General features: G+C 36.0%; 8 protein-coding genes across 8 annotated transcripts; 3 read left to right on the top strand and 5 right to left on the bottom strand.

Moving 5' to 3' along the window:
* The first annotated feature begins 37 nt into the window (after positions 1-37).
* On the top strand, positions 38-2,114 carry Rbbp5 (retinoblastoma binding protein 5). Its single transcript, XM_018101538.2, has 7 exons — positions 38-197; positions 260-480; positions 543-749; positions 853-1,034; positions 1,097-1,216; positions 1,270-1,898; positions 1,965-2,114. The coding sequence occupies exons 1-7, from the start codon at positions 179-181 to the stop codon at positions 2,051-2,053; spliced, it is 1,467 nt and encodes a 488-aa protein (XP_017957027.1). The 5' UTR covers positions 38-178; the 3' UTR covers positions 2,054-2,114.
* LOC108651683 (serine protease inhibitor 77Ba) lies at positions 2,061-4,391 on the bottom strand. Its single transcript, XM_018101540.3, has 6 exons — positions 4,256-4,391; positions 3,796-4,071; positions 3,205-3,622; positions 2,869-3,139; positions 2,440-2,808; positions 2,061-2,382 (listed from the first exon to the last, which is right to left on the bottom strand). The coding sequence occupies exons 2-6, from the start codon at positions 3,806-3,808 to the stop codon at positions 2,116-2,118; spliced, it is 1,338 nt and encodes a 445-aa protein (XP_017957029.1). The 5' UTR covers positions 3,809-4,071; positions 4,256-4,391; the 3' UTR covers positions 2,061-2,115.
* A 908-nt stretch (positions 4,392-5,299) lies between these two features.
* On the top strand, positions 5,300-13,034 carry Ugt50B3 (UDP-glycosyltransferase family 50 member B3). Its single transcript, XM_018101532.3, has 6 exons — positions 5,300-5,603; positions 10,326-10,466; positions 10,939-11,122; positions 11,184-11,480; positions 11,542-12,329; positions 12,397-13,034. Exons 2-6 carry the CDS (start codon positions 10,330-10,332, stop codon positions 12,557-12,559), a joined length of 1,569 nt encoding a protein of 522 aa, XP_017957021.1. The 5' UTR covers positions 5,300-5,603; positions 10,326-10,329; the 3' UTR covers positions 12,560-13,034.
* On the bottom strand, positions 13,021-13,845 carry CRIF (growth arrest and DNA damage-inducible proteins-interacting protein CRIF). Its single transcript, XM_018101545.3, has one exon. It carries the CDS (start codon positions 13,822-13,824, stop codon positions 13,129-13,131), a length of 696 nt encoding a protein of 231 aa, XP_017957034.1. The 5' UTR covers positions 13,825-13,845; the 3' UTR covers positions 13,021-13,128.
* A 44-nt stretch (positions 13,846-13,889) lies between these two features.
* Csas (CMP-sialic acid synthase) lies at positions 13,890-15,161 on the bottom strand. Its single transcript, XM_018101544.3, has 5 exons — positions 15,015-15,161; positions 14,662-14,852; positions 14,385-14,589; positions 14,167-14,334; positions 13,890-14,105 (listed from the first exon to the last, which is right to left on the bottom strand). The coding sequence occupies exons 1-5, from the start codon at positions 15,104-15,106 to the stop codon at positions 14,009-14,011; spliced, it is 753 nt and encodes a 250-aa protein (XP_017957033.1). The 5' UTR covers positions 15,107-15,161; the 3' UTR covers positions 13,890-14,008.
* Positions 15,162-15,694: 533 nt separating this feature from the next.
* On the bottom strand, positions 15,695-17,362 carry fln (flightin). Its single transcript, XM_018101546.3, has 4 exons — positions 17,246-17,362; positions 16,517-16,780; positions 16,291-16,446; positions 15,695-16,230 (listed from the first exon to the last, which is right to left on the bottom strand). Exons 2-4 carry the CDS (start codon positions 16,774-16,776, stop codon positions 16,095-16,097), a joined length of 552 nt encoding a protein of 183 aa, XP_017957035.1. The 5' UTR covers positions 16,777-16,780; positions 17,246-17,362; the 3' UTR covers positions 15,695-16,094.
* Positions 17,363-17,903: 541 nt separating this feature from the next.
* On the top strand, positions 17,904-22,471 carry Hip1 (Huntingtin interacting protein 1). Its single transcript, XM_018101529.3, has 8 exons — positions 17,904-18,134; positions 18,860-19,281; positions 19,341-20,092; positions 20,154-20,263; positions 20,332-20,865; positions 20,930-21,365; positions 21,424-21,825; positions 21,892-22,471. The coding sequence occupies exons 1-8, from the start codon at positions 18,099-18,101 to the stop codon at positions 22,377-22,379; spliced, it is 3,180 nt and encodes a 1,059-aa protein (XP_017957018.1). The 5' UTR covers positions 17,904-18,098; the 3' UTR covers positions 22,380-22,471.
* LOC108651681 (cardiolipin-specific deacylase, mitochondrial) lies at positions 22,396-25,382 on the bottom strand. The gene is made up of 7 exons (XM_018101535.3): positions 25,163-25,382; positions 24,279-24,546; positions 24,104-24,216; positions 23,904-24,042; positions 23,698-23,787; positions 22,740-23,440; positions 22,396-22,678 (listed from the first exon to the last, which is right to left on the bottom strand). The coding sequence occupies exons 1-7, from the start codon at positions 25,252-25,254 to the stop codon at positions 22,594-22,596; spliced, it is 1,488 nt and encodes a 495-aa protein (XP_017957024.1). The 5' UTR covers positions 25,255-25,382; the 3' UTR covers positions 22,396-22,593.
* Positions 25,383-25,488: the final 106 nt, after the last annotated feature.

Raw genomic sequence — 25,488 nt, 5'->3', positions numbered from 1 at the left:
GTTATTTAAATTTCTTGAATTTTTTCCATTGATAAATTGTAGAACAATTAAAAGGCACTCATTACACAGAAGAACAGTAAACCATGATTTTTATTTCACGGAACCTGTCGATTTTTAAACATGGTTATCGATTACAAACAATTAAAGTGAATGTCATTAAAGAAGAAGAAACCCAAACATGAATTTAGAACTGCTTGGTGGGTTTTGCGCTAATTTATTAAAATAATATATTATTATATATATTTTTGTTGCTTTCTAGAATCTTTTGGTCAAAACTATCCCGAGGAGTTTGATGGCTCCCTGGATTGCATATCGCTAGCTGTTACCTGCGCCTTTAACAAATACGGAACTTTACTGGCAGTCGGCTGCAATGACGGACGAATTGTTATTTGGGATTTTTTGACGCGCGGTATAGCAAAAATAATATCAGCCCACGTACATCCTGTCTGCAGTCTTAGCTGGACTAGAAATGGCCACAAAGTGACAAATGCAATTTTAATTATTCATTAATCAATATGTTAAATTATGCTTTTCATTTCTAGTTACTCTCCGCTTCCACTGATAACAATGTTTGCATATGGGATGTGCTTACCGGTGAATTGGAGCACAAATATCGCTTCCCTTCACCCGTGCTAAAGGTGCAGTTCGACCCACGCAACGACAGCCGCCTGCTTGTCTGCCCAATGCGCTATGCTGCTGTTTTAGTTAAAATAGCAGGCTCACATCGCTGCCTCCCGCTGGATTCTGATGTAAGTTTATTTGGAAGACCAAGCAATATTGGGAGCGGCAACTTTTTGATTAACTCGTTTGCTAGCCGGAGATTTACGTATAACACTGTATTTCCTCTTACAGGGCGATTTGAATATAGTTGCATCGTTTGATCGACGCGGTAAACATATATACACTGGCAATGCGAAGGGCAAAATCCTTGTGCTGGATGTGGAAACATTTGAAGTAGTCGCCAGTTTTCGGATTATTGTGGGAACATCGAGTGCGACGGCTGTGAAGAGCATTGAATTCGCACGTCGCGGGGAGTAAGTGTGTCATTGTTTGCCCTGTAAATTAATAAACTTAACTACGAAACTTTCTTTTTTAGTGCCTTTCTTATAAACACATCCGATCGTGTGATCCGCGTTTACGATTCTAAAGAGATTATCGCATTGGGCAAAGATGGCGAGCCAGAGCCCATACAAAAGTTACAGGATTTGGTCAACAAGTATGTTCTCTGTCTATTTATCCCACCCCTCTCATAGTAATTCTTGATTGTAGAACAACGTGGAAGAAATGTTGCTTCTCTGGCGATGGGGAATACATTTGTGCGGGCAGCGCTCGACAGCATGCATTGTATATTTGGGAAAAGTCAATTGGAAATCTTGTGAAAATTTTGCATGGCACCAAAGGGGAGTTGCTGCTGGACGTTGTCTGGCATCCTGTGCGTCCAATTATAGCTAGTATTAGCTCAGGATTGGTCTCGATTTGGGCACAGAATCAGGTGGAGAATTGGTCGGCTTTTGCGCCTGACTTTAAGGAACTGGATGAGAACGTTGAGTATGAAGAAAGAGAGTCTGAATTCGATATTGCCGATGAGGATAAGTCGGTGGACTTGAATGCCGATGCTCAGCAGGACGAGGAGATTGAGGTAGATGTACAAAAAGTAGAGCCGGTCGCAGCATTTTGTTCCTCGGACGAAGAGGGCGAAGATGAGAATGCCTTACAGTTCCTGCCCATGGCACCCGAGGTAGAGGACCCCGAGGATGGCTGGACAGCGCAAGATAATCTGGATCCTCCCCCTGCGTTAGTGGGTAGCGATTCACGTGACTACGAGGAGGACATAATGGCTTCAAAGCGCCGGCGTATGCAGCACTATGATGTCAGCCTGCCCGACGCGCCTACCGATGGTAAGTAAACAGCAATTCATGCTACTGATAACATAATCAGCGGCCTCGCTTTTGTTTTTCTTTTAGAAACACATCCACTCATTTCGAGCAAAGCCAGCAAAGACAAACAACAACCCATAGGAGGGAAAAAGGCTGCTGGACGGGCGAAAAAATAAGAGTTGATTCGTATTTGTAGTTTATTTAGGTTATGTCATTAAAACGAAAAAATTAACTTGACTTAAGCCGCTTTCGGATTTCTCACTTGGCCGGCGAAGAGCAGCAAATTGGTTGACTTATCCACAATCATGTAGAGGAAGGGTCGGTTTAAGTAAAACTTTGGTGGCGATGACTTGTTGCTCAGCACGGCCGAGGTGACAGCCGCTGCTGTCGTGCCCTTCTCGTCCACAATGATTTTGGTGGCATGCACACAGAGCCTAGCGAACAAGCCATCGGCCATGCGACTTAGATTTGAGCGACTCTGATCGAACAGATCCTGGATGCCCATCTGTAGAAATCATTCTGTATATTAAGAGAACTACAGCAGGTTTCGACGTGAACTCACCTCTTGCAGTAGTTGTCTTAGGTTGAAGTCCGTCGTTGTTGTAAACTTGGGTAGCAAAACTTCCACCACATTGTCTTCATCCGCATTGCGGGCAAAGTTCTCCAGACGCCTCAAGACCGGTGATAGACCTAGGTCCATCAGGTTTTTGGTTACATCGTTGAGATTGAAGCCCCGCTTTGGCAAAACAACAATCATAGAGAGACGATTCTGTTCGCCATACGGCAGCTCCAGTACGTAGCCATCCAAGCCCTCAATGTTGGTGACATAGGCAAAGTTGCCCTCCTGCGCCATCATCGACACCTGGCCGACGACTTGTCCTTGCTCATTATAGAAGGGCTCCGGACGTGTGGCACTTACATTAAAAGGGTACTAGTAGTAAATTTTGTATTAAAGACATGTATAACAGCATATGGGCAATTTGTGTATCACCTTCCACTGGCCCTTGAAGTAGAGCGACGAAAGCATAAACATCTTGGCGCCATAAATCTCCTGAGGCAGCACGGCATAGGGTATGAGGCCACGAGTGGAGCGATTTGTGGCATCGTTGATCAGGAATATTGTTTCGCGGTTATAGAAATCCACCTCCGCGGGCTGCACACCGTATGATTTCGAGACCTCTCTGTAAGTGCTCTTAACCGGCGTCTTTGAGTCCGTGTACAAGGCCTGAAGGGAGGCCACCTCAATCGCTGAGCTGTTGGTGCTACATGGAGTAAAATAATATTAATGATAATAGCTCCACAGTTGATAACCAAACGTTGGGCTTACTTGAGAAAGCTGCTCCACACACGATAGACGGAGCGCAGCTTCTCGTCATCCACATTGATGCGCAGCGCCTTACGCAGCTGCTCATAAGTCTGCCCGCCGGCACCCTCGTACAACAGTATCAGCAGCGACCAGACCGAGAAGGGAGATACCATAAAGTCGGCGTTACGTTTGGCCACCACTACGGAGATGCGATTCAAAAAGTCGAGTCCAAACTGTTGTGAGCTCTGCGCCACGCTACGCAGCGTATCCTCATCGAAGTTGGAGCGCAGAGCGTATTCCTGACCGCTCTGCGGCAGAAAAGCCGCCGCCGGCGTCAGCGGCTGTAGATCGAAGCCAACGGAAAGCTGTGGGAGACGCTGTTGAGCCCAGGAAATGGAGCAGAGCATGAGGACTGTAGCTAGAAGACGGCTGACATAATCTGAAATTTATGAAAGCGAGAATATACATACATATATACTAGATATAGTCAATGGAAGTCAGAATCAGAGAATCAGAATCATGTTATCTACTTGCATTAATTACTTTAAAGAATATAGCATTAATTTTAATCAGTTCTTGGAAAAAATTACGCAGAGCTTTAATGGGTTTTACCTATGACATTCATCTTGAGATTCCTTTGTGTTCGCCTCAGATATTTTAGGAATTGATATTGATAAGTCTCGTATTTCGGTTTTGATTCGCAACTTGAGTATGTGAGAACAGTTTAATTTATGCGAATTTTTCCGTTTTCGATTGGGATTTTTGTCTTGTTTTGAATTTAAAATAGTCTCTGACGTCGCAGCACACGTCTCCCTTGCCTTCGCCTTCGCCTTGTCGCCGTCGTCGATTTGTTGATTAATCCAAAACCGGAATGCAGTGTAGCTCGCACTAAATACATATAATAAGTAAGCATATGTATATACATATATTTATATATAAAAGTCAACTATTTATATATACAGATACTTATCTGCGTATAAGACGCTAGTATCTAGTCAACTTGTTATAGTTTATATAATATGATTTCTTATATTATTAGTGATTCGAAAATGTCATCAAACTCCACACACACCCGAGAGATCCGATGCCGTAGAAACCAATTAAGCGACTGACACTGGACTAAGGCCATTGAAACATATGCTGATAAATGTGCACACACACACAGATTAACACGAGCACACGCAACACATGCATATACAGTTTTACGCGAGATCACAAACAGAGAAAAAGAGAGCGAGCAAGAGAGGAGAGAGAGTAGCATGGGAACATTGGTGTTTTGTCTATGAAAACCGAACTTAAAGCACATATTAATTGGTCAAACAACAGGTGGGTGAGTTAAGTTTCCGCAACAAATTAAATGTATTTTAATTGCGCATGGTTCGTCATTCGCTTAATTGAAATCAAAGCTCAACTTCATTTCATGAATGAAATTTGGAATAATATATAAGTGGGAAATAGATAGAGATTATAATACAAAATCTAAGCTAAATTTAACGTTGTCATAACTTTTAGTATAGAAACTTAAAAATACTCTTAAATAATAATAAAGTTATGAAGTTGTTTAATCTTGGACACAAAATTAGGCAATCGTTTTTATCCGTTTAGCAGCGCCATCTATGCGTCGACTGATTAAATAAGCTAGGTTTATGTCTCCACTTATATAAGACGGATAAGAACCTTCAGAAAATTTGGTGCTTAGACTTGCTTACCTATTGTAAAACGGAAACATGTGGCTTGAAAAGTTAATGTACAACTGATTCTTAAATATATATATTTATTTTTTTGAAAAATTAATAGTTCGTAATCACATATAATGAATAAAGAAATTATTTGATAATAGGAACTGAAATAATAATAGATATGAAAATAAATGCCGAATTCTTATGTATAAGATTATTTACCTTTGTCATTGACACCTTTATTTATATATATCTCGTAATAAATATTTCATTTGACAAATAAATTTCGCTCCCAACTTCTTGAAATGGAACTAGCAGCGCTGTTTGCTGAAAAGCGCTAAAAAATACCGACAAAAATACACAAACAACGTAACGTTTTGTTTGTCGTTACATTCAACAGCGTATCTCCGAAAATGCCATAACGGCGTTTTTATCAACAACTTCGCTTAGTTAGTCGATGGGATCGCGCGGTGAAACTACTTACGTGCTGCATAAACTTGCCGGAGCAAACGGAGTAAAAGAAAATACACTTTGATAGTTAAAGTGCACACACACACATATGTGTATGTTTTATAGTGCGTGTGTGTGTGTCTAGTGATTGTTTCGTTTAAACACTTTGCATATTGTAAAAGAAATAATGTGCGATATTTAGCATATTTAAAGGAAGCGAGGCGACGTGAAGCGAAGCGAAGTGAAGTGAAGTTTTTTATTCTGGGAGCTGGTTGCAGTTAACGGATAACGGTAAAATTAACGTGAAAGTGGACAGTGCAAAAAGAAACAAAATGCTTGTTTTTTGTATTGTAGCTGTATTAAATAATACATTTGCATTGGTGAAAGTATGTTAACTGCTACGCTTATGCACGAGCCCAAAAAATACAAATAAAAAAATTATTGAATTGAACGTCGGTCGGCCAATGAAACGTGCAACAAGGCACAAAACGACAAGACCTGAACTTCAGAGAGTGCAATAACAACAACAACAACAACAACAGAAACAACCAAAAAAAATGAAAACTTGTATAAAAGAAATTATTAACTTTGACCTGAATACGTAATAAACACACACACACTCACACATCTAAATATAGATTATATATAGGATATTGGGCATAAACAGTTACTTTTTTAATGTGAATGCTGCAAGTGTAATACGTGTTGGGGACCATGTTTGTTGTTGTTGTTGTTGCATTTACTTTTGTTGTCATTGCTGCTGCTGCTGCTGCAGCAAGTGACTCAAGTGTTACGTTGTCCAAGAAATTGATAACCAGATTTTTCACTCACTCACATACACATACACATACATATAGGCACACACACGCACACATAGCCATAAATGTTTGGCTGTAAATATGCTTTTCGAGTCATGTGTATTTGCACAACCGACAACAAAAACCGGCGCGAAAGCCAATTGATTGCGCAAAAAAACTGACCCCAGACAACAACAACAATAACAACAACAACAGCAGCAGCAACAATAGTAGTAGCAGCAAAAACAGCAACATTACTGTAAACATAATAGATGCGTTGGGTCAGGGCAAGGTCAACACAATTAATGCAGCTCCACTTAGCTTGAACTTTCAAGAAAAACTTTGCAGAAGTTTCATAAAAAAAGCTTGAAAAAACAAAAGACTTGCGACACGAACTTGTTGCGCAGTCCACACACTTGTTATTTATATCATGTACTTAAACGAACGCACATGCAAATGTATATAAATTATATAACAGCGGCAGCAGGCCAATTGGAACACACAAAAAATTACAAAAATTGTAAAAAAAAAAAAAAAACATTTTGGATATAAAAAATTCCAAGTCAAATTTGATTATATTTTTTTCCATTTGAAAGTTTTTTTTTTCACCCGACAAATATGCTAATTAGGCCTCTGAACAAAAATATCATTTATAGTTTATATTTCTTTTTCTGCTTTTTTCTATGCTTTTATTTGTCACAGCTGCAAATAATTTATGTGCGCCAAATTGGCACAAGCTAAAAAGTGGGAAAAAATAAACAAAAAGAAAAAGAAAAGAAAACAAAACAACAAATTGCAAGTGACATTGACAAAGGAACAAGATGAGCAACAATGCCTCGCTTTTTGTTTAAATGCAAAATTATTGTTCGATACTTTTTTTCCATAGTAGGCGTTTTTTCTGCTTCTTCTTATTCATTTTGTTGTCATTGTCATTGTAAATGCTTAGCTTGTTTGTTATAAATAGTCAAAATATGTTTTTAAATTGCGCAATGTCTTTTTTTTTTTTTTGTGTATATTTAATGTTTTTTTTTTTTAAATAATTTCTTGTTTTTTGGCACATCTTGCGACAAAGCTGTGTGCGAAGATCTCAAAGCATTTTGTTGTTTCTTTTTGTTTTTGCATGTTTCATTATTTAACTGCGCACATAAAATTGGCAGGTTAATTAGTTGACTATGCTGCTAAGATTCAAAATACAATGCTACAAAACAAGATCCAAGCACATACACATATCTCTAAATAACTCTGTCTAAAAGTATCCGCAGCATTGACAAAGCGAGTAATACCCTTGTAGACTCGTGTTTCGGAAATACCGCCCGATTTATCAATGATCCACATCACATGCGTGTGTGTAATACGCTAATCTCTCTTCAGCGAGGTTTATGTTGTTTCTTATAGCTCACATAAGCATATGTTTACGGTGATACCGTTAACTCAAATTTAAGCTCTTGTAATGCATATTTTATGTGTCAACAAAATCGTGACAAATTTAAACTACTCCCCAAGCAAGTGTATATAAGCTCTTTTTCTGCAATTCATTCAGACTATAGCATAGCAAACTGGTTATATTGCAAACCAAAAACAAAAAAAACAATACAAAAAAACAAGGCATTCATTTGTGCTAATCATGGACTTGTGGTCAATTTTGTAATGCGAAAATGTGTGTTTTTTTTGCGACATCAACTGCGAAACGCCTTAATTTGATATGCAATTCGAATCTCAAAAGCAATCAAAGCTGGATTTCAGCTTTTCAACTCTTAGCAATTTTGAAATCGAAATGTTCTCAACTGAAACTAAGCAAGTTTGCATAATATAGAGACTGTAAAAATGTTATCTAGCAAATGCCTTAATACATACTCAATATATATGTATATTATATTAAATAGAATATGGCTAAGAATGCTTAACTGTCTTTTACTCATACTAATTATGAAAGTAGTTTTCCGCACTATACAATATAAATAGCAATAGAATATTCTACGAACTCAGGAATTCACTTAAATATTCGAGGATCATCTGTAGATTATGGAGAGTAGCAAAGAAAAGAAACCCAAGGAATTCAATAAGTGTTTGATGTATATAATGAAGTATTCTTCATTCTGCTGTGCTGGAGTTCCAGCTAGCTTAAATCCATACTTCTAGTACGCTTTCATAGCCTAGATCCTATATGACTGCCTTGAACTTAACATATGTAAATATTTATGCATAATTGGCATGTATTGAAAGCATGATTAAATCAATCAAACTGCAAGGTTATTTGCAGCTCAACTTACCCAGGCATATTTCATAATTTTGAAGCCGCAGCTCGTTCTACTCGCTAATTATTTAGTATTTAGGATATTTCCACATGCTTTTAACCGCACAATCTGCCTTTTTAATTATTTGGAATCATCCATTACCACACACACCTAAGCACCCATATACTTACACTCTGCTGCGTTTACAAGGCCTGCAATTTCAATTTCATTTTCATTTTCATTTTGGTTTTCATTTTCGTTTTCGGCGCATTCAACCCAATGCACGTACAATGATGGCAATTATTTTAGAGTCTTACTCTGAATGCTGGAACTGGTTTCTCGAGTGGAATTCAAGCTCAACCATGGCGCTAGTTACCCTTACTCGATTTGTCTACGGTTAGTTGGTAACAAACGCATGAGCTTTTCGAAAGCCCAGTAGCTGCTACAAACTGCCTAAATTAAGCAGTTGCTCAAATGTACAATAATGAAGTAGTTTAGCTACTGGAATCAACTGGGCGTGTTAGGTTGAGGTCGAGAATTGCATCAATCAATAAGATATCTCTAGTTACTTTTAGAAATATGCGCAGAAGAAGAATGTATAGGTCATCTTAGATCATATTCCATAGCTAAAGACCATGTTCACTCATTGCTTTTTATCCATTCGGCTCACTCTTCAAGTTCCTTCTACCAACTCCTTATAGAGTACGTTCAAGTCGCTGAATTTTGTAAATTTTCTCGGTACGACAGCGTGACCAATTAAAAAGAAAATTCGTAGCCCGTTAGATTGTTGAAATATAGATATAAGATAAGCGCTATTATTTTTTCTCCATTTATTTTCGGTTGCTTCAAGATTGAAAAACGTTTTTTAGACACGCTTGAGTTTGAGTTGGCCATTAAGATGAGTCTCTGTAATTATTTTCGTCTATCTTTTAAATTGTATAATATGTGTATAGAAAATTACCTCATTTATTTATACATATATACATACATACAAAGTATATATGCATGTATGTGTGTATGAGTACGTATTAAATTTGTGGTACATCCGAGTACAAACTACAAAATGCTTTCAGTCTAATAATTTGTTTCGACGTTCATTAGGGTCGCATTCTAAGTATAATATATTATATTGTTTTTTGTGCCTTAATTAGTTTTTTTCATTTTTCATGCATTTCACCCATCACTTAACCCCGCTGAACCTGACGAAAATCAAATTAGGAACTGCAAGCCTGTTGTACATTCTATCCATTACATGACACCTCTACGTACTCCCTGTAACAAGTTGTCGTTTCATGGTCAGTGACAAATATAGATGTCTTTCAAGAATACATATATTAACTAAAAACAATTTAAATACAAATATTTAAGCAGAACAATACCAAGCTTAGCTTTACAGGGTGTATCAAATTTCAATTAACTCATTTTTAGCATAATGTTCTTCTTCGCATTTAAGTATGATGATCATAATATCTTTGATAGCTTGCTTACATTTGCCCATGTCAAAGTTTAGAGTTCAACGCTGGCACGTGCGCAGACTTTTAGGCAATAGTGTGATTATAGCCCGCTTTACGAGATTAGTCTAAAACGCACTTTGGTGAACAACAAAATAATTATATGTATATATATGTATATCTATAACATTTATATTATTTTGGGTGACAGAATCATGAGCATTATCCGCTCGATTACATGCTTTAAATGCCGGGCTCTGAACATTGGCCACGCTTTACTATATAGATTATTATGTATATTATAAAATTGTATATGTATCTATATACTATATAGTTACAAATTATAACTATAAAATCAAGCTGCTAGCGTATTTGAATTTAAATACGGTGCTGAAGTCGAAACAGTCGGTGGGTCACTCCAAAGTTCGTTGATAAAAATTGTGCCAAAACTAATTAAACAATTAAAAAAAAAAATAAAAACAAAACACAAAATTATGTTAAATTTAAATCGATTTTATGTTTTCTGTGCAGCAACATGTTAGGAATACGCTACCTGCTAATTGTCACATTCACCTGCCAGGCCTTGGCTGCTGATATCCTAATGGCCACGATGGGTGGCACCAAATCCCACAAGATTCCATTCTGGGAACTGGCCAAAGGCCTGATAAGCAGGTGGGTAAAACTATATAATTATATATATATCAATAAAATTTGTAAAACATCTACAGCAAACAAACAAGAAACAAAAATCGCCTAGCATATCACTGTTTATTTATGAAACGCAATATGTTATAACATCTTATATCATTGGCAACGTCTTTGTTCATACATTGATTCAGTAAAACTTTCTTAAATGATATAATGCGCAAATGAGGGTAAATAAATTGTAAGCTCAAGCGTGAAAGACACTAAAAAAACAACGTGGGCATTGCGCTGCAGGCATTTAGAAGGCATTTTTTAAAGCCAATAAAAAGACTTTAGAAAATCATTAGTAACGCTCTGCAGTGACCAAGCTTTATATAATTAAGCGGGGGGAAATACGGAACTGAGCATTAAATGAGACTGCTAATTGATATAAAACTTCTCTAAATAAAAAAAAAAATATTAATTGATTATTAATTTATTGAACTTCTGCTTATTTCAGGGGCCACAATATCACGTTCCTAAGCGGATTTCCAGCAGATTTTCATATTGATGGTCTGCATGAAGTGACGCCAGCTAATCTGGTCGAGTATATACAGAACTATACAAATTGGGATCTATTGGGTGCCAGAATGAATGGCGAAATGCCCATTAAGCCCTGGGATGGGCTACGATATGCCTTTGAGGTGGGACAACTTACTGATCAGATATATTTCATATGTAAAGAATTCCCTTTGCACTTTTTAGTCCTGCGATGCCATGTTGGGTGATGCGGAAACTAAGGATCTAGCGAATCGCACATTCGATCTGGCTATATTGGACGGCGCCTATCCTGAGTGCCTGCAGGGCTTAACGCATCTGTATAAAATACCATTTATGTATATAAATACAGTTGGCTTTTATACGGGCAGCTTGTCCTTAGCCGGAAACCCGGCCAGCTACGCAATAACTCCCAACTTCTACTCCAGTTTCACGGATAAAATGAGTCTCTACGAAAGAGCTCTGAATACCGGCATGCAAATCGGTCAGAATATATTACACAGCGTGAGTATATAGAGACTTAATCATAGTTGAACTTAACTAATCATTCATAAACTTTTCGTAGTATGTGATGCGTCGCACTCATCGCATCATGCGGGATCACTTGGGTGCGCATATACCCCATCCGTACGATATGTCACGCAACGTTAGCTTCATTCTGCAGAATGGACATGCAGTTGTGTCGTATCCTCGTGCGCTGAATCCCAATGTGGCAGAGGTGGCTTGCATCCATTGCAAGCCAGCACGACCCTTGCCCAAGGATTTGGATGATTTCATTTCGGCATCGGGTGCCTCGGGCTTCATCTATGTATCGATGGGCTCATCTGTGAAGGCTGCCAACATGCCGGAGTCACTGCGTCGCATGTTGGTCAAGACTTTTGCACGCCTGCCCTACAATGTGCTGTGGAAGTATGAGGGCAGTGCTGCCGATATGCAGGATCTAACGCCCAATGTGAAACTTTCACGCTGGCTCCCACAACAGGATATCCTTGGACATAGTCAGCTGAGAGCCTTCATCACACATGGAGGACTGCTGAGCATGTTCGAGACGGTCTACCACGGTGTGCCGGTGGTCACAATGCCTGTGTTCTGTGATCACGATGTCAACTCGGCCAAGGCGGAGGTTGATGGATATGCTATAAAGCTGGACCTGGAGACGTTGTCCACCAACCAGCTCTACAAGTCTATCATGAAGGTGATCCACGATCCGCGCTACAGGAATGCGGCTAGATATCGACAGAATCTGCTGCTAGATCAGCGATCTACAGCACTGGACACAGCTATCTACTGGACCGAGTACGTGCTGCGGCACAATGGAGCTTATCATCTACAGACTCCAGCGAGAAACATGGGGTACATTATTACCAAATTCACCATATTTACATAATACCCAACTTACGTATATTTGTCTTTATTTCAGATGGTGGCAGTACTATCTGCTGGACGTGGTTGGCCTCTATTTGTTGGCGCTTTGCGCTCTGATATTAATTCTGAGGCGCTTGGATATTCGATCTGAAAAGGTGCGCAATCCGCACTATCCCAACTTAATACCACCAACCAAAAAAAAGTCAAAAAAATTATAAATTCGGCACAGAAATATTTTCTATAATGCGTTGGAAGAATTCGAATTACGGCCTGACAAATAATAAGTTAAAAACAATTAATTTTCTATCTAAGATAGACTTAAAATGCTTAAGCCTAAGGTACATTAGTAACGGGTTTAATCATAGATTAATCTAATGCCTTTGCCTTCTTACCCTCCCTATCTTTTGTAAAAAATTCAATTTCTCATACATATTGTGTGTGAATTATTATTTGTCGTCCATCTAAATTCTCTTCACTCTATCGGAAAAAGTGCCTTGTATATAGTGTTTATATTTATAATGTTACACTTAAGTAGTTGTTTAAACACCAATTTTGAATATGCTTAAAAGTTTTGTGCAAAATTTAAACCAAAGTCTACGAAAATAATCTATTTCTTTTTGTATGTACGCAACGTTTTATGTAGAAATGACTTGGACAATTGAAATAAAATAAAATGGAATTAAAGCTTTTCAATTCAAACTGATCTTATTTATGTAGAAACGTTTTATGAATTATGAAATATGACAAATCGCCATCTGACGTTAATTTACAATTGTGAACAATTACACTAGCTCGTTTGTTGAATTAATTTCGCCATCATCTTCTCCTCTTTGACCTTTCGCTTAGCCTCCTTCTGCTTGCGCTTGTCTTCCTTCTCCTTTTGTTCCAGCATTTCCTTGAAGCGTTCATCACGTGCGTCCACCTTGAATCCGAAATGCCGACGAACCTCTTCAATCAATCGTTCTTTGCGTTGAATGGCAGCTGCAGCATCTGCTCTACGTTTTTCGACCTTTGCATTTAATTCTGCCTTCCATTGCTCCAATTTGTCCAGCTTCTTTTGTATGTTCTCTTCGCGTTCATTTATAGCTGCTAGCTTCGCCTCTTTTTGGATGCGAATTTTTTCCAACAATTCCGGCAAAGTCTCAGGTTGCGTAATCCTTTGCAGCTCTTGGGCTTTCGTTCGTTCGGCGAGTGTGCCGAAACATATTTTAGGATTGACATTACTTTTCGATCCATAGCGCCCATACAAGGTTCTTTGATACTTTTCAGTCAAATGTATCCATGAATGTGCCTCGTCGTATGGCAATGTTTCGTGGAGCACATTTTTATGTTGTCGCCGCAATCCAGATTTATCCCGCTCAGGCACATATTCTACCTCCTCCAAAACAAATGATGCCGGCAGTTCTTCCTTCGCAACGCTGCTATAATATCTCGTACGTCCGATGGCACCTTCAGCAGACCGAATTAATTTGTGAAAATTCATATTTAACCAATTCTATTTGTTAAAACTTGTAAACATATCAATAATCGAAACAAACTAGAGCTGGTCTAATGTTAAAAATACCGAAAATACTATCGATAAGTATACTGTAATTAGTCGCTGTTACAATTATTTTGAAAATACAAAAAAAAAATATTGTTCATAATTGATAATAATTTTCAGAGGTTTAAGCTTTGTTATCCATAATACAACGTGCTATGGTTAGATCTCTATATGTATCGATTTCTAGGCCATCCTCAGCTGCAATTTCCACTACAGCGCAACTGAAATTTAAATTCGGAAAAATCATGCGATTTTTATTTTCTATATGTATATGAAACATACTTCTCATTTTGTAGAAGTCCTTTTGTTGCTAGCATTCTTTTTGATAAATAAAACATTCCTGCCTCAACCAGATCACCTTTCCAGTCTTGCCTTCTTGGCCTAGCCTCCAAACGAAAATTATCAGGCAAAATTTGATTGTCAATTAATTTCCAACGTAATTGGTGGGATCTATTAAAATAAAATGTTAAAATATTTAAGATATAACGTCTACATCTTACCTTTTAACAGAAAACACACAATCATGCGACTGAAATTTATCAACCGCTTCCTCAATATATTTTTCTTTTAAAAATACAGATGTGCATTGAAACAAAGCAAAATTTTGAATTGTTTGATGTACTTCTAAAAATTCTTTGATAGCTTCTATGGACGAAGTTTCATCCCTTGCATATTCCTCAGGCCGTATATGTACTAGTGCGCCATCTGTAAAGAAAAAAAAATCAATTATTAGGAAGCGTACATAATAGAAGCATTTGAGATATTTGAAATGCTCACACTTCTTGGCTTCTAATGCGATTTTCTCATCATCCGTGGAGACCCATATATGCTTGAAACAACTGGAATTACTTATGGTTATAATACTACGTGACAACAATGATAAGCCATTAACTTCAACTAAGTTCTTAAGTGGGATTCCTTTGCTGCCCCCGCGAGCTAGAATTAAGGCATGTAAATCGTTTGTCGAGCTATTTAGATAGAAAATGTTGATTAATGTATAGTAAAGTATAGTATCACTTTATGCAGACAATAACATAGATTACTAAGAAAACAATTTGAAAGGTATGGTATGCTTTCAGCATCGCTTTCAATATTTGTTTTTGTTATCAAATATGTATTTCATATTTTACCAAAAGGAATTTGCTTCCACCTGTGCAGTAACCCACTGTAACACAAGAATAAAACACAAAATCTTAAGAGCTATCATGATTATATAGCACATGGGCTTGAGTAAAAAGAGCAACTAAATTTAGATGCGATTCGAATGCAAAGTTTACAAGAATAAACTTTAAGGTGACCCTAGTTTTCTGTTTTTCATATTTTGCAATTATTTCTGATATTATAATATATTTGTTCTTAGCATTAAATATGTAGATTTATTTGAATAAATAATTTAAAATGTTCTTTGTTTTATTTTCTTTGTTTATTTTATTCAATGTATAATCATTCTTTTCATATAATCTGGTCCACTCTAACGTTGATTACGTTTTTGTTATGCCGTAATTGACATTTTATACGCATCAAGTAAACACACACACAAACATATTTACGCTATTATGCGTATGCTCGTGTGCATGTGATATGATGTTTATTGCATTAGTATTAGGAATTCTAGCTTCGACTACTTTTTACTACTTTTTTCTAAAAGCAAAAGAACAGGCACAAGTACTCAATGCTCTTTATACCATTAGAATTGCATCTACAACAGGTACAATACTACAATAGGAATTTTTGAACTTTTATTTTTAACTATTAGGTAACCTTCACAAGGTTACTCAAAGTGTTATTGAAATAAAACTATATTAAATCATTCTCGTTTTTTTGTTTATAAATATTTATTGCACAGTTATTTTTTAATATTGCTCTATTTAGTTGTTAGACTTTTTTTTTTTTTTGTATGTAAAATTAGCACTTACTTAAATATTTTTTGGTTCATGAACAAATTTTAAATAAACAAGTATATCATCAAAATAAACGATACAAATAACTTAATCTATTGACAGGCTTTAGGCTCAAGTTTATAATAACTAAAGTTTCTCGAATTTCAATTTTGTATGTCATGATATCGATTACAAACCGGGATATATTTAGGCTATTTCTCATCAATGTATAAATAATATGTACATTGTATATACAAAACTCTTAAAACCACATCCTATAACATTATTCTAACCGATTTGTTATGTGAAAAGTTCGCAAATATTTCGAGTTTAAAGAACACTTGCATATTTCTGATTGATATATGCTTTAGTATGATAATTGTATGTTCGGATCGATGCAGCTAATGTTTGAATTAAGTGCTTATCCCGCTTTGTGGACTGCGAGTAATTATCAATACCACCAGCACTGCAAGAAGGGGAACAAAAGTTAAATAAAAATAGTATTACATAATCTCACTATTCTTACTTGATATCTCTTGTACGCAATACACGTTCTGCCCATGTCTGGGGTCTCGGTATATCCCGAGCAACGCCAACTTGCTTTTTGTCTAGATAATCAATGACATCATCATAATAATTGGTTCTATAGTTGTACATGTATTTGTACTGCAGAAATTTCGGCCTTTACAATTAAAATAGAAGAAATTATTATATATACCGTATATATTGCCTTATTTAGTTTTGATTCTTACCTAACCCAATGCCTGTATAGTTGAACTGGTTTCCTGTAACCGTCATCTTCTGGTGGTGGTGGAGGTGCCTTCACTTCTTCGGGCTCGGCTGCAATTTCCTCCCCCGGTACTTCTGCTGCCTGGGGTCCTGCTTCGGATCTTGGCTCAGATTTCACACTCTCGGGCTTTGATGGTACAGGATCAGTGGAACCAGTAGGTTGTGTAGTTGCCTCAGCATCACCGCCATCATCGAAACCCCAAGGATCTTCTTCGTCCCCCATTTTACTGATTTAAACAAAATTTTAATTAAATAAAACTAAGGCAATAAATATATAATAAATAAAATTATTTAACCTTTCAATAGTTTAGCCTAATTTAGATATAAAATGTCGCAGCATTTTTAGGTTAAATTCTATAAATAGTTTAAGAATAGGAACACAAATAGTTGGCGTCGTAATCTTAACGATTGGATTTATATTTCAATTTGTCAATAGATTTTTCTTTAAGTAAATATTTGGGGCATTGAGGCAAATGCTAAATGATAGAAATACTTTAACTGAACCAATTGATATTAACATTTATATGATTTTACAGTATCTAATAATTGTTAGATAACTATATCAAATGTCGAAAATCCTTTTCCTTAAATTTAGGATGTTCAATGAAATCAAGGACTTGAATTTATAATATTCTAACCGAAATTTCTATTTCCTTTCTTAGATTTATTCATATTTTATTTGAGAAAAATACCTGTGATATAGTGTTTATATTGGAGTTAAATTAAAAAGACTAATCAAATAAATTTTCTGGTTCATGCAAGTGCAATTTAGAAAGCTTTCAAGATAAAACCAAAAGCAAAATATATGTGTGTGTGAAAGCTTTACAATACAAAATAGCTTGCAAAACTATTAACACCTATCCTCAAAAACGAATCATAGAGATGGAAACAAATTAGAAAGCATCGGTATGTAATTTTCTTTTACGGAATCAATGATATAAAGCTTGAGAATAGAATGATTCTTTAATCATTAATTTTCGTATACGAATATATATATGAATGCTTTTATTGGTTATTAAATGAATTGCATTCAATAAAAACTTAAATATTTATTCATTGAAGTAACTATTTCATCATTTTTTCTGCAAAACTAGCATCTTTAATATTTTTAACAACTTACATGACCCACTTAAGACAACATTATATACAAAATTTAAATAATGTATTTAAAGAATTTAAGATAACGCAGTGGCACAAAACAACTAACATTCAGTATTTTTAGATCGATTCATTCCACTGTCGCAAAAAAGACCATCACTTTGAATGACTGTTTTGTCTGCAAAAAATACTAACCTCAATTTTTCATAGTAAATATGAGAAACTATCGTCAATATCGATATATGAAGACACGAATTATTGTTTATATACACACTCGCGTACACATATGTATATATGTTTGTATAAACAAGTACTCCCTTTGATAAGATTACTAATGTTTCAAATGTATTTTGTTTTTCAATATACACATATACACATACATGAATCATAGTGTGATTCAGATTGTCTGTTCGCACAATACGCAAATTTAATTGTTAAAGCCCAAAGATGGCAACTCACGCGGAAAAGGACTTTTTTCACCTGGTACGTAAAGATCGGCACAGCTGTAGTAAGAAAAACAAACAATATGAACATGTAATTCATATTTTTCTGATCGTATTTTATAAATGAGTGTAGAAGAAAAGTCTATACATTATAACAATGACTGTAGCATAAAGTAGAATTTGCGAATGTAGGGCAAAAGTGAAGTGGAGTCACATATCACACCACACACACACGTATATGTATTTATACATACTTATCCATCATGTAGGTATATATGTATGTACTTACTCAGCATGTTACTCATGTTTATGCTTTGGTTATGGTGCAATGACTTTAAGCATTAATTTCTCCAGACTTGAATTGATATTTGTATTTATGTATTTACATGTGTATATAATTCAGCTGCTGATTTTTTATTTTATTTTTTTTGAGGCAGGCCTAACTTTTGCTGAGTAAGCAATAAAATATGTTAATCCTATAGATAGTAAAGTGTATTTACTGAGATAGTAACTCTATAAATCGTAATAGTAGTAGTAATAGTAGTTTATTGAGGTGCAGAATTTCATAGTAATGCGAGTAAGTTGTAAAAGTTTCATTCATTTTTAGTAGTAGAGCACAGATGTTAGCTTGATTCATGAATCGTAATTACTATATACATACTTATAATATCAAATGACAAGCAAAGCGCCTATAAAAAACACGTATGCCTCCATGAAAGCGCTGTTACTCTTATGTACAACTTTAATTGCTTTATTTAATTGCAGAATGTGAGTGTTCACAAAGCGCTCAAGGGTATAGAAGGTCCGCTGAAATCGAAGCATGCTCGTTCCATTATCATTATAATACACAGATCAAAGGAGGCGCAAACATTTTGGTCGCTCATAACTCGACAACCGATTATGGAAAATAGATTTACGGCCTGGAAGTTTTGCCATCTATTGCATAAGGTGTTGAGGGAAGCGCACAGATGTGTTCTACAGCAATCGCAGAAACATCAGAAAATGATTTTGGAGATTGGCAAGTCCTGGGGTCATCTGCACGATGATATCGGCTATTGCATTAAAGCATATAGCAAGCTCCTGGTAACCAAGCTCAACTTTCACGACAAGAATCGTTTCTATCCTGGAAACCTCATTATACCGTTTTCTGAAATATTAAAAGCTTCAGATAGAGATTTAAATTACTGGTACGCACTATGATTATTCTCTCTCTTTATATGTATATTTATACTTAAATATCTTATAGCTTTCAATTATGCGTGGAAATCTTTGACTATTTGGAGGACATCATTGCTTTGCAAGTGGCAATATTTTCTTCTATAAATACCTATAGGATATCATCGATGACACAGCCAGGCCAATGTAGATTGGCGCCTATGATAACCCTCATACAGGATTCCAATGCCTTGTATGATGTTAGTGTTCGCATGATGTTCAAACTACATGAAAAATTGCCCAACGATGTGCTTTACGGTCATAGAGAGAGATTCGCCGGCATCTTTGCCAAATTGAAGCTGTTTTATAATAACGTGAGACCTTTACAATACTTTAATGACCTCATTACGGTTCCACAATTGCCCGATCAAAGTCCGAACTTTAAGTCGCAGGTCGAGTTTGGTAGCTACGTGCCACCTGTTGTGGTTGTTCCATTAGAACCAGACCCCGTTGTAGATGACCTTATAGATACCAACTTTCCTAATGCTGAGGACAATACGGATCATGTTCAACAAGATCAAATCTTAAATGAACGTATAAATGCCTTGGAAAATATTGTGGAAGATAAAAGCGATATGATAATACAACTGACAGCCAAGCTGGATGAGTGGAAACATAATTACGAGAGCTTAGAGCAGAGTTATAAACAAGATGTTCTGGACCTTCAAAGGAGTAATACTTCGTTATGCAACGAATTGGCTTCTGTTAAAGAAATGTGTTCGAATATGCGCATGGAAAAAGATGAACTAGAACTACAGTTGACCAATAATCACATTATAAGTCGTAAGTAAAAATTCTTATAATATGAAAGTACATCTAAAAATTTTATGACTTTGACTTACAGAAAAGGTAGTCGAAGAGGAGGAGAAACAAAAGTTATCATCCGAAAAGTTCAACAAGCTAAAAGTTATGTACACCCAAATAAGAGATGAGCACATTAATTTACTACGACAGGTAAGAATAATTGCGATATATAAAAATTCACACTTATTGCAAATTATAATTTGTATATATTATTATAGCACAGCGACCATTCCAAATCTTTAAACAAAGAAAAGCAACTTAATTCAGAATTATTGTTGCAAATAAAAGAGCTTAACAATGAATTGTTGAAAAACAACGAGACTATGGAGTGCGAAAAAGCAAATAATCTTAAGCTCTTACAGCAAATCGAGGAGCTTAAGGCTGAAAATGCAAGACTTGAAACAAGTGGCAAAGAGTTAGAAATAAAATATGAGGCTAGAATAAATGAAAAAGAAAATGAAAATCTTGATTTATGTTCAAAGGTAAATATATTAAAAGATACAAATATTGAGCTTGACAGTGTTAAATTAGTTTTGCAAGAAAAAGAAGCCAAACTTGCAGAAGCTGAAAATTTATTGCATATTAAAAATACGGAATTTACCGAAAGCCTTCAAAAGTCTGAAGATAAATACTTACAACTCTCAACTGAACACAAACAACTACAAGAAACAGTTCAACGAGATGCTCAAGCTTTGCGTGCAACATTGGATGCAACTGATCTAAAACTTAAGCAAAAAGAAATTGAGTTAGAGGTAAGAAATTTATGCGAAAATCTAATATATGCCCAATGATTACTACAACTTTTTCTTTGTATAGGAGCTGGAGGCAAGTTTAACACTGTTGAAGGACGAAAAGATCATATCGAATAAACTTTCATTGGATATGAAAGATAAACAGAGTCAACTCGAAAATGATTTAATTCAAGCTTTAACCAAAGTGGATTCCATTACAGTATCACATAAACGAAGTGAAGATAAATTGCTGGAAATAAGAAAATTAACCATACAGACTGTGAAAGATCTATGTATTTCCAAATTGAATGAAGGCGCTCAACAACCATTGGAATTTGTACCAAAATTATCCTCGCAAATCGAAGCATTGCTAAACAAATTGGGAACTTCCGCTCATATGCCAATTGATGATTGCGTTGCCAAGATACATGACATTTTACATTTAGGATATTATTTTATAGAACTCTATGAACAATGTGATATAATTTATACAACAACAACGGACATCGAAAAGGGGGAAGGTAAGATTCAGATTCTCTTTCAAATATACTCTTATCAATAACTTTCTCTTATATCCAGATGTTTTAAACAAAGTGCGTTCCATATGGCCAGACCTTCTCAAGCTAATCGAAGTTGTTGAAAATGATGATAAAAACCGCCAATTTGAGTCTCTTGCAAAGGAAATACAAAAGAACTTAAATGGCTTAAATGAGGTGGTGCAGGGTATATTGAATAACTTTGAGAAGAGCGTGGATCTTGATAAGCTAATCGAAATAGAGCTGAAGGAGATGGATGCTGCCATTGAGGAGGCTGCTTCCAAGATAATTAATCTACTCTCCAAGTCCCGGGAAAACGACAACCAAATCAAACTCGAAGTAAATGAGAAAATCTTAGAGGCATGCACAGCTCTGATGGAGTGCATAAAAATATTAATCTTAAAATCGCGTGTGCTGCAACAAGAAATCGTTTCTTCCCAAAAAGGTCAGTACATAATCTATATATAAAATGTAAAACCTGCTTTCATATAATGTTGCTTTATCCTTTTAGGCAATGCGACAGCCAATGAATTCTATAAGCGCAATAGCCAATGGTCAGATGGTTTGATTTCGGCTTCAAAGAGCGTAGCCAAGGCTGCAAATTATCTTGTGGACGCAGCCAATAATGCAGTTAACAGTGAATCGGGCCAAAACTTTGAGTTAATCGTTGCTGCTCAAGAAATCGCAGCCTGCACAGTTCAACTGGTTATCGCAAGCAAGGTGAAGGCAAATCGGAATAGTGAAAATTTGGTAAATTTGACCAACGCCTCGCGTGATGTGACCAAGGCAACAGGAGTCGTAGTAGCCACTGTCAAGGATGGAAATGCTCGACAGGAACAACAGCAGGATAATGATTTGCGCAACCTAACACCATCTCAACTCAAGACTATGGAAATGGAAATTCAAGTTAAAGTATTAGAACTGGAGCAATCTCTGCAAAGTCAGCGCTTAAAGTTGTCGGCATTCCGCAGAGAGCATTACCAGAAAACAGAGTACTAAGAATAGCCCAACAATATACATTTTGTTATTATATTGATCATTTATTTACTTAAATATACTAATTTTGTATTCATTTGTTTATATTACATAAATTGGCATATGATTATTATATATATCCAACTTATAGGCACTTTCCGAATGATATTTGAACTATTATTACCCGAAACATGTTCAATCAAAATCATTTTACATATTTTATGCTTACTTTTCACTTTTATTTAAAAGCAGTTGATAAATCTTTATAGTTTGCTTTCTCGTAAACTTTTTTAGCTCTATCAAAAGCCTCAATAATACATGATCTGTAAACATACATTTATAGAATTAGATAGATATTGATACACTATCTGGAATAGTTCTTACCGAAACAATTTTTGGTGTAAGACATAGGCGCTCACATGTCCAGCATCTAAATACCTTACTTCAGCTCCTGGCCATATGTCCTCGAGATTCGAGCATCCATCTCGCGGTACGTACGCATCATCTCTTGCACACACTGCTATGATGAGGGAGGTGTCGAAGGGTACGGAGAAGTTCTTTAAATGTGTGCACTCATCCATCATTCCTCTCATAAATTGCAGTGCCTCTCTCTCCCACCAATTCGTTTTGGTGATGTCAATTTTCTTACTTTTACTCTGAGACGACGCGGGCAATATAAATTTCATTAGTTTCGTCAGCGCCGATCGCTCGGCCGTGTCCGGTTGTATTAGAGTTAAATTAGAATTACATGATACGTTTTTATCGAGCATATCCTTTAATGGCACAGGCTCACGGTTCGGGTCCATTTGATTGAGCTCAAGTGATTTAGATAAAAATATTGAATTATTCCCATCCTCAACCGAATTGTTATGCGTCTCACATTGGAGAGACTGTATTTTTCTGGTATCATCAATATCCTCTTTGAGCTCGTGCAGCGATCTATTAAAATTTTGTATAAAATTTTGACCAGCTGTAAAAGCATCGTCAACGATGGTAACCATTTTTGATAGACGTTCCCTATATTGGCCATCAGAGTAATACTGCGTCTCCAGCATGTCCCAATTAATTGATTGACTCATAACTCCCTGTTAAAGAATATGATGAATAATATATATGAATCAGTTGTAAATTAATAATAATTGTTACGAATGTTGTTAGTTGAAGAATTTCAAATTAAATTTGTTAGACAAAGCACCTTCCAGCTTAAATGGAGACTATGCAACCTTTTTTCATTAGCCCATTTACAAAAATTAAGTTTAACATAAAACCAACCGTAAAAGCTCGAAGCATGGATAGCTGAAAGTGTGATGTATTTTAAATACATCTATTTTGTATTACATACAGTGGTGAAAACAGCCGATGCAGTTGACCAAGATAAGCAGGGGACTAGGACTAAAGGCTTCGGCCAGTTCGTAGCAGCTAAAGATGCCATCTGAAAATATATTGATTAGAGTTGAAGCTATTATAAAATTGGATATCCTTAATACTTCTGTTAGATTTATAATTTATATTTTTAACACCTTTCATATAATCAAAGCGCATACTTACATGACCTCCCATTGATAAGCCAGTGATTCCCAGTGGACCAAATCCATTCCTTTCACACCAATGCAATAATACAAGACATTCGAGTATCAGACAGCCACCCATAACAAATATGTCAGAAACATTATGCAAATTCGATCGACTGTAACCAGAATACATTGATTGTTAAAAATTAGATTTAGATCCATTCTACATACACTTACATTTGATCGTCTGGTTTACGTAGTCCATAAAATGGATTTTCTAGTATAATAGATCCAATGTTTGCGTCTTTCAATAAAGGTTTTGCAATAAAGTTTCTTCGGCGCCAAAAAAACTACATTTATTACAAATTTATTACTTTGTTTAAGAGATTGTTGATTCGTTTAATATACTCACATGATCTCCAGTACCTGCTAAATGAATGCATATTGGTTTGTGGTGTTCATCATTCCACTTGTTTGGTAATAATAATTGAAAGTGAGCTTGTTGGGCTGCTTCTGGAACGACTCCCGGCATATGCAGCTCGAGAGGGGTTGTAAAATTGCCTTCTATCAGAGTCGAATCAGAATATGTCTTCTTCTTAGTTATTTCCACTGGATAGTCACGTGGTACGAGTTTAAAACATGTTTCCCGGCACGATATTATTTTCCGGAACTGAAATACTCTGAAAATAAATAAAAGTCAACTAATGGTTAGAGTGTACAGAAAATTGGCTGAGCAGTTAGATTATTTTGTTAAGTCAAAATACCAACAACATATCCTTATCAAGGCTTATGATTTAATCATTCTCCTTATCTAGAGCAAAATAAGTTCTGCAAATTATTCCCGTGACCAAAAAACAAATATCTGGAAAAAATGGCAAATGATTGCCACGTAATGAGAATATTAGTAACATAATTATCCAATTCAAAATCTGTGGTTCACAAAAGTCAACTTAAAAGGGGAATACCAGCAATTGGTTGGGGCTGTAAATCGATTTCCGCTTTTTATCGATATGGTCTCGCCTGCAGCAAGTTTTATTTTAATTTTAAAAGTCCACAGTAAACACACAGGTGTCCAAACATGTTAAGTACTTTCCTCATGGGCTCCAAGCACCACAATTGATGGGTGCGCTATCGAACTAATTTTTATTAATAAAATTTTAAGTGATTTGACTTATTACGTAAAGGATGCAAAGGAATAACAACAATACATACATACATATTTACATACGGATTGAACAGACCGCAAGTTCTCATGAATACAATTGTTTATATTTGACTTGCAGTTCGCTAACTTACCTATGTAAGTTTTCAGGCTTGCCCCATCCCTTCTCAAAAAATCTTGTAATAAGCATTCGCCGATAGAGACTGTCAAGTTTGCTGGGAGGCATGTTTTTATAAAAATAGTTGTCAAAACGGTGGGAGGTTTTACTGCACCCAACAAGGTGCTTAATTTATTTTAGTGGTTCGTAATAAATTGATAAATAGAACCATTTTGTGAACTGCTCAAATGAACATTCAAAATTATATCGATATCCTCTCAAAAAATTGATGGTAAGACAGTAAATAAATATCGAATTAATTTAAATATATTAAAAAAGGAATAGCTTGTTTTTAATAATTAC

This window comes from Drosophila navojoa, chromosome 4 (genome assembly GCF_054131105.1).
Source record: "Drosophila navojoa isolate 15081-1374.11 chromosome 4, UAZ_NAV_1.0, whole genome shotgun sequence".
Lineage (NCBI taxonomy): Eukaryota > Metazoa > Arthropoda > Insecta > Diptera > Drosophilidae > Drosophila > Drosophila navojoa.
The sequence above is the reverse complement of the archived record's forward strand: the minus strand, read 5'-3'. Positions and strand labels throughout refer to the sequence as shown.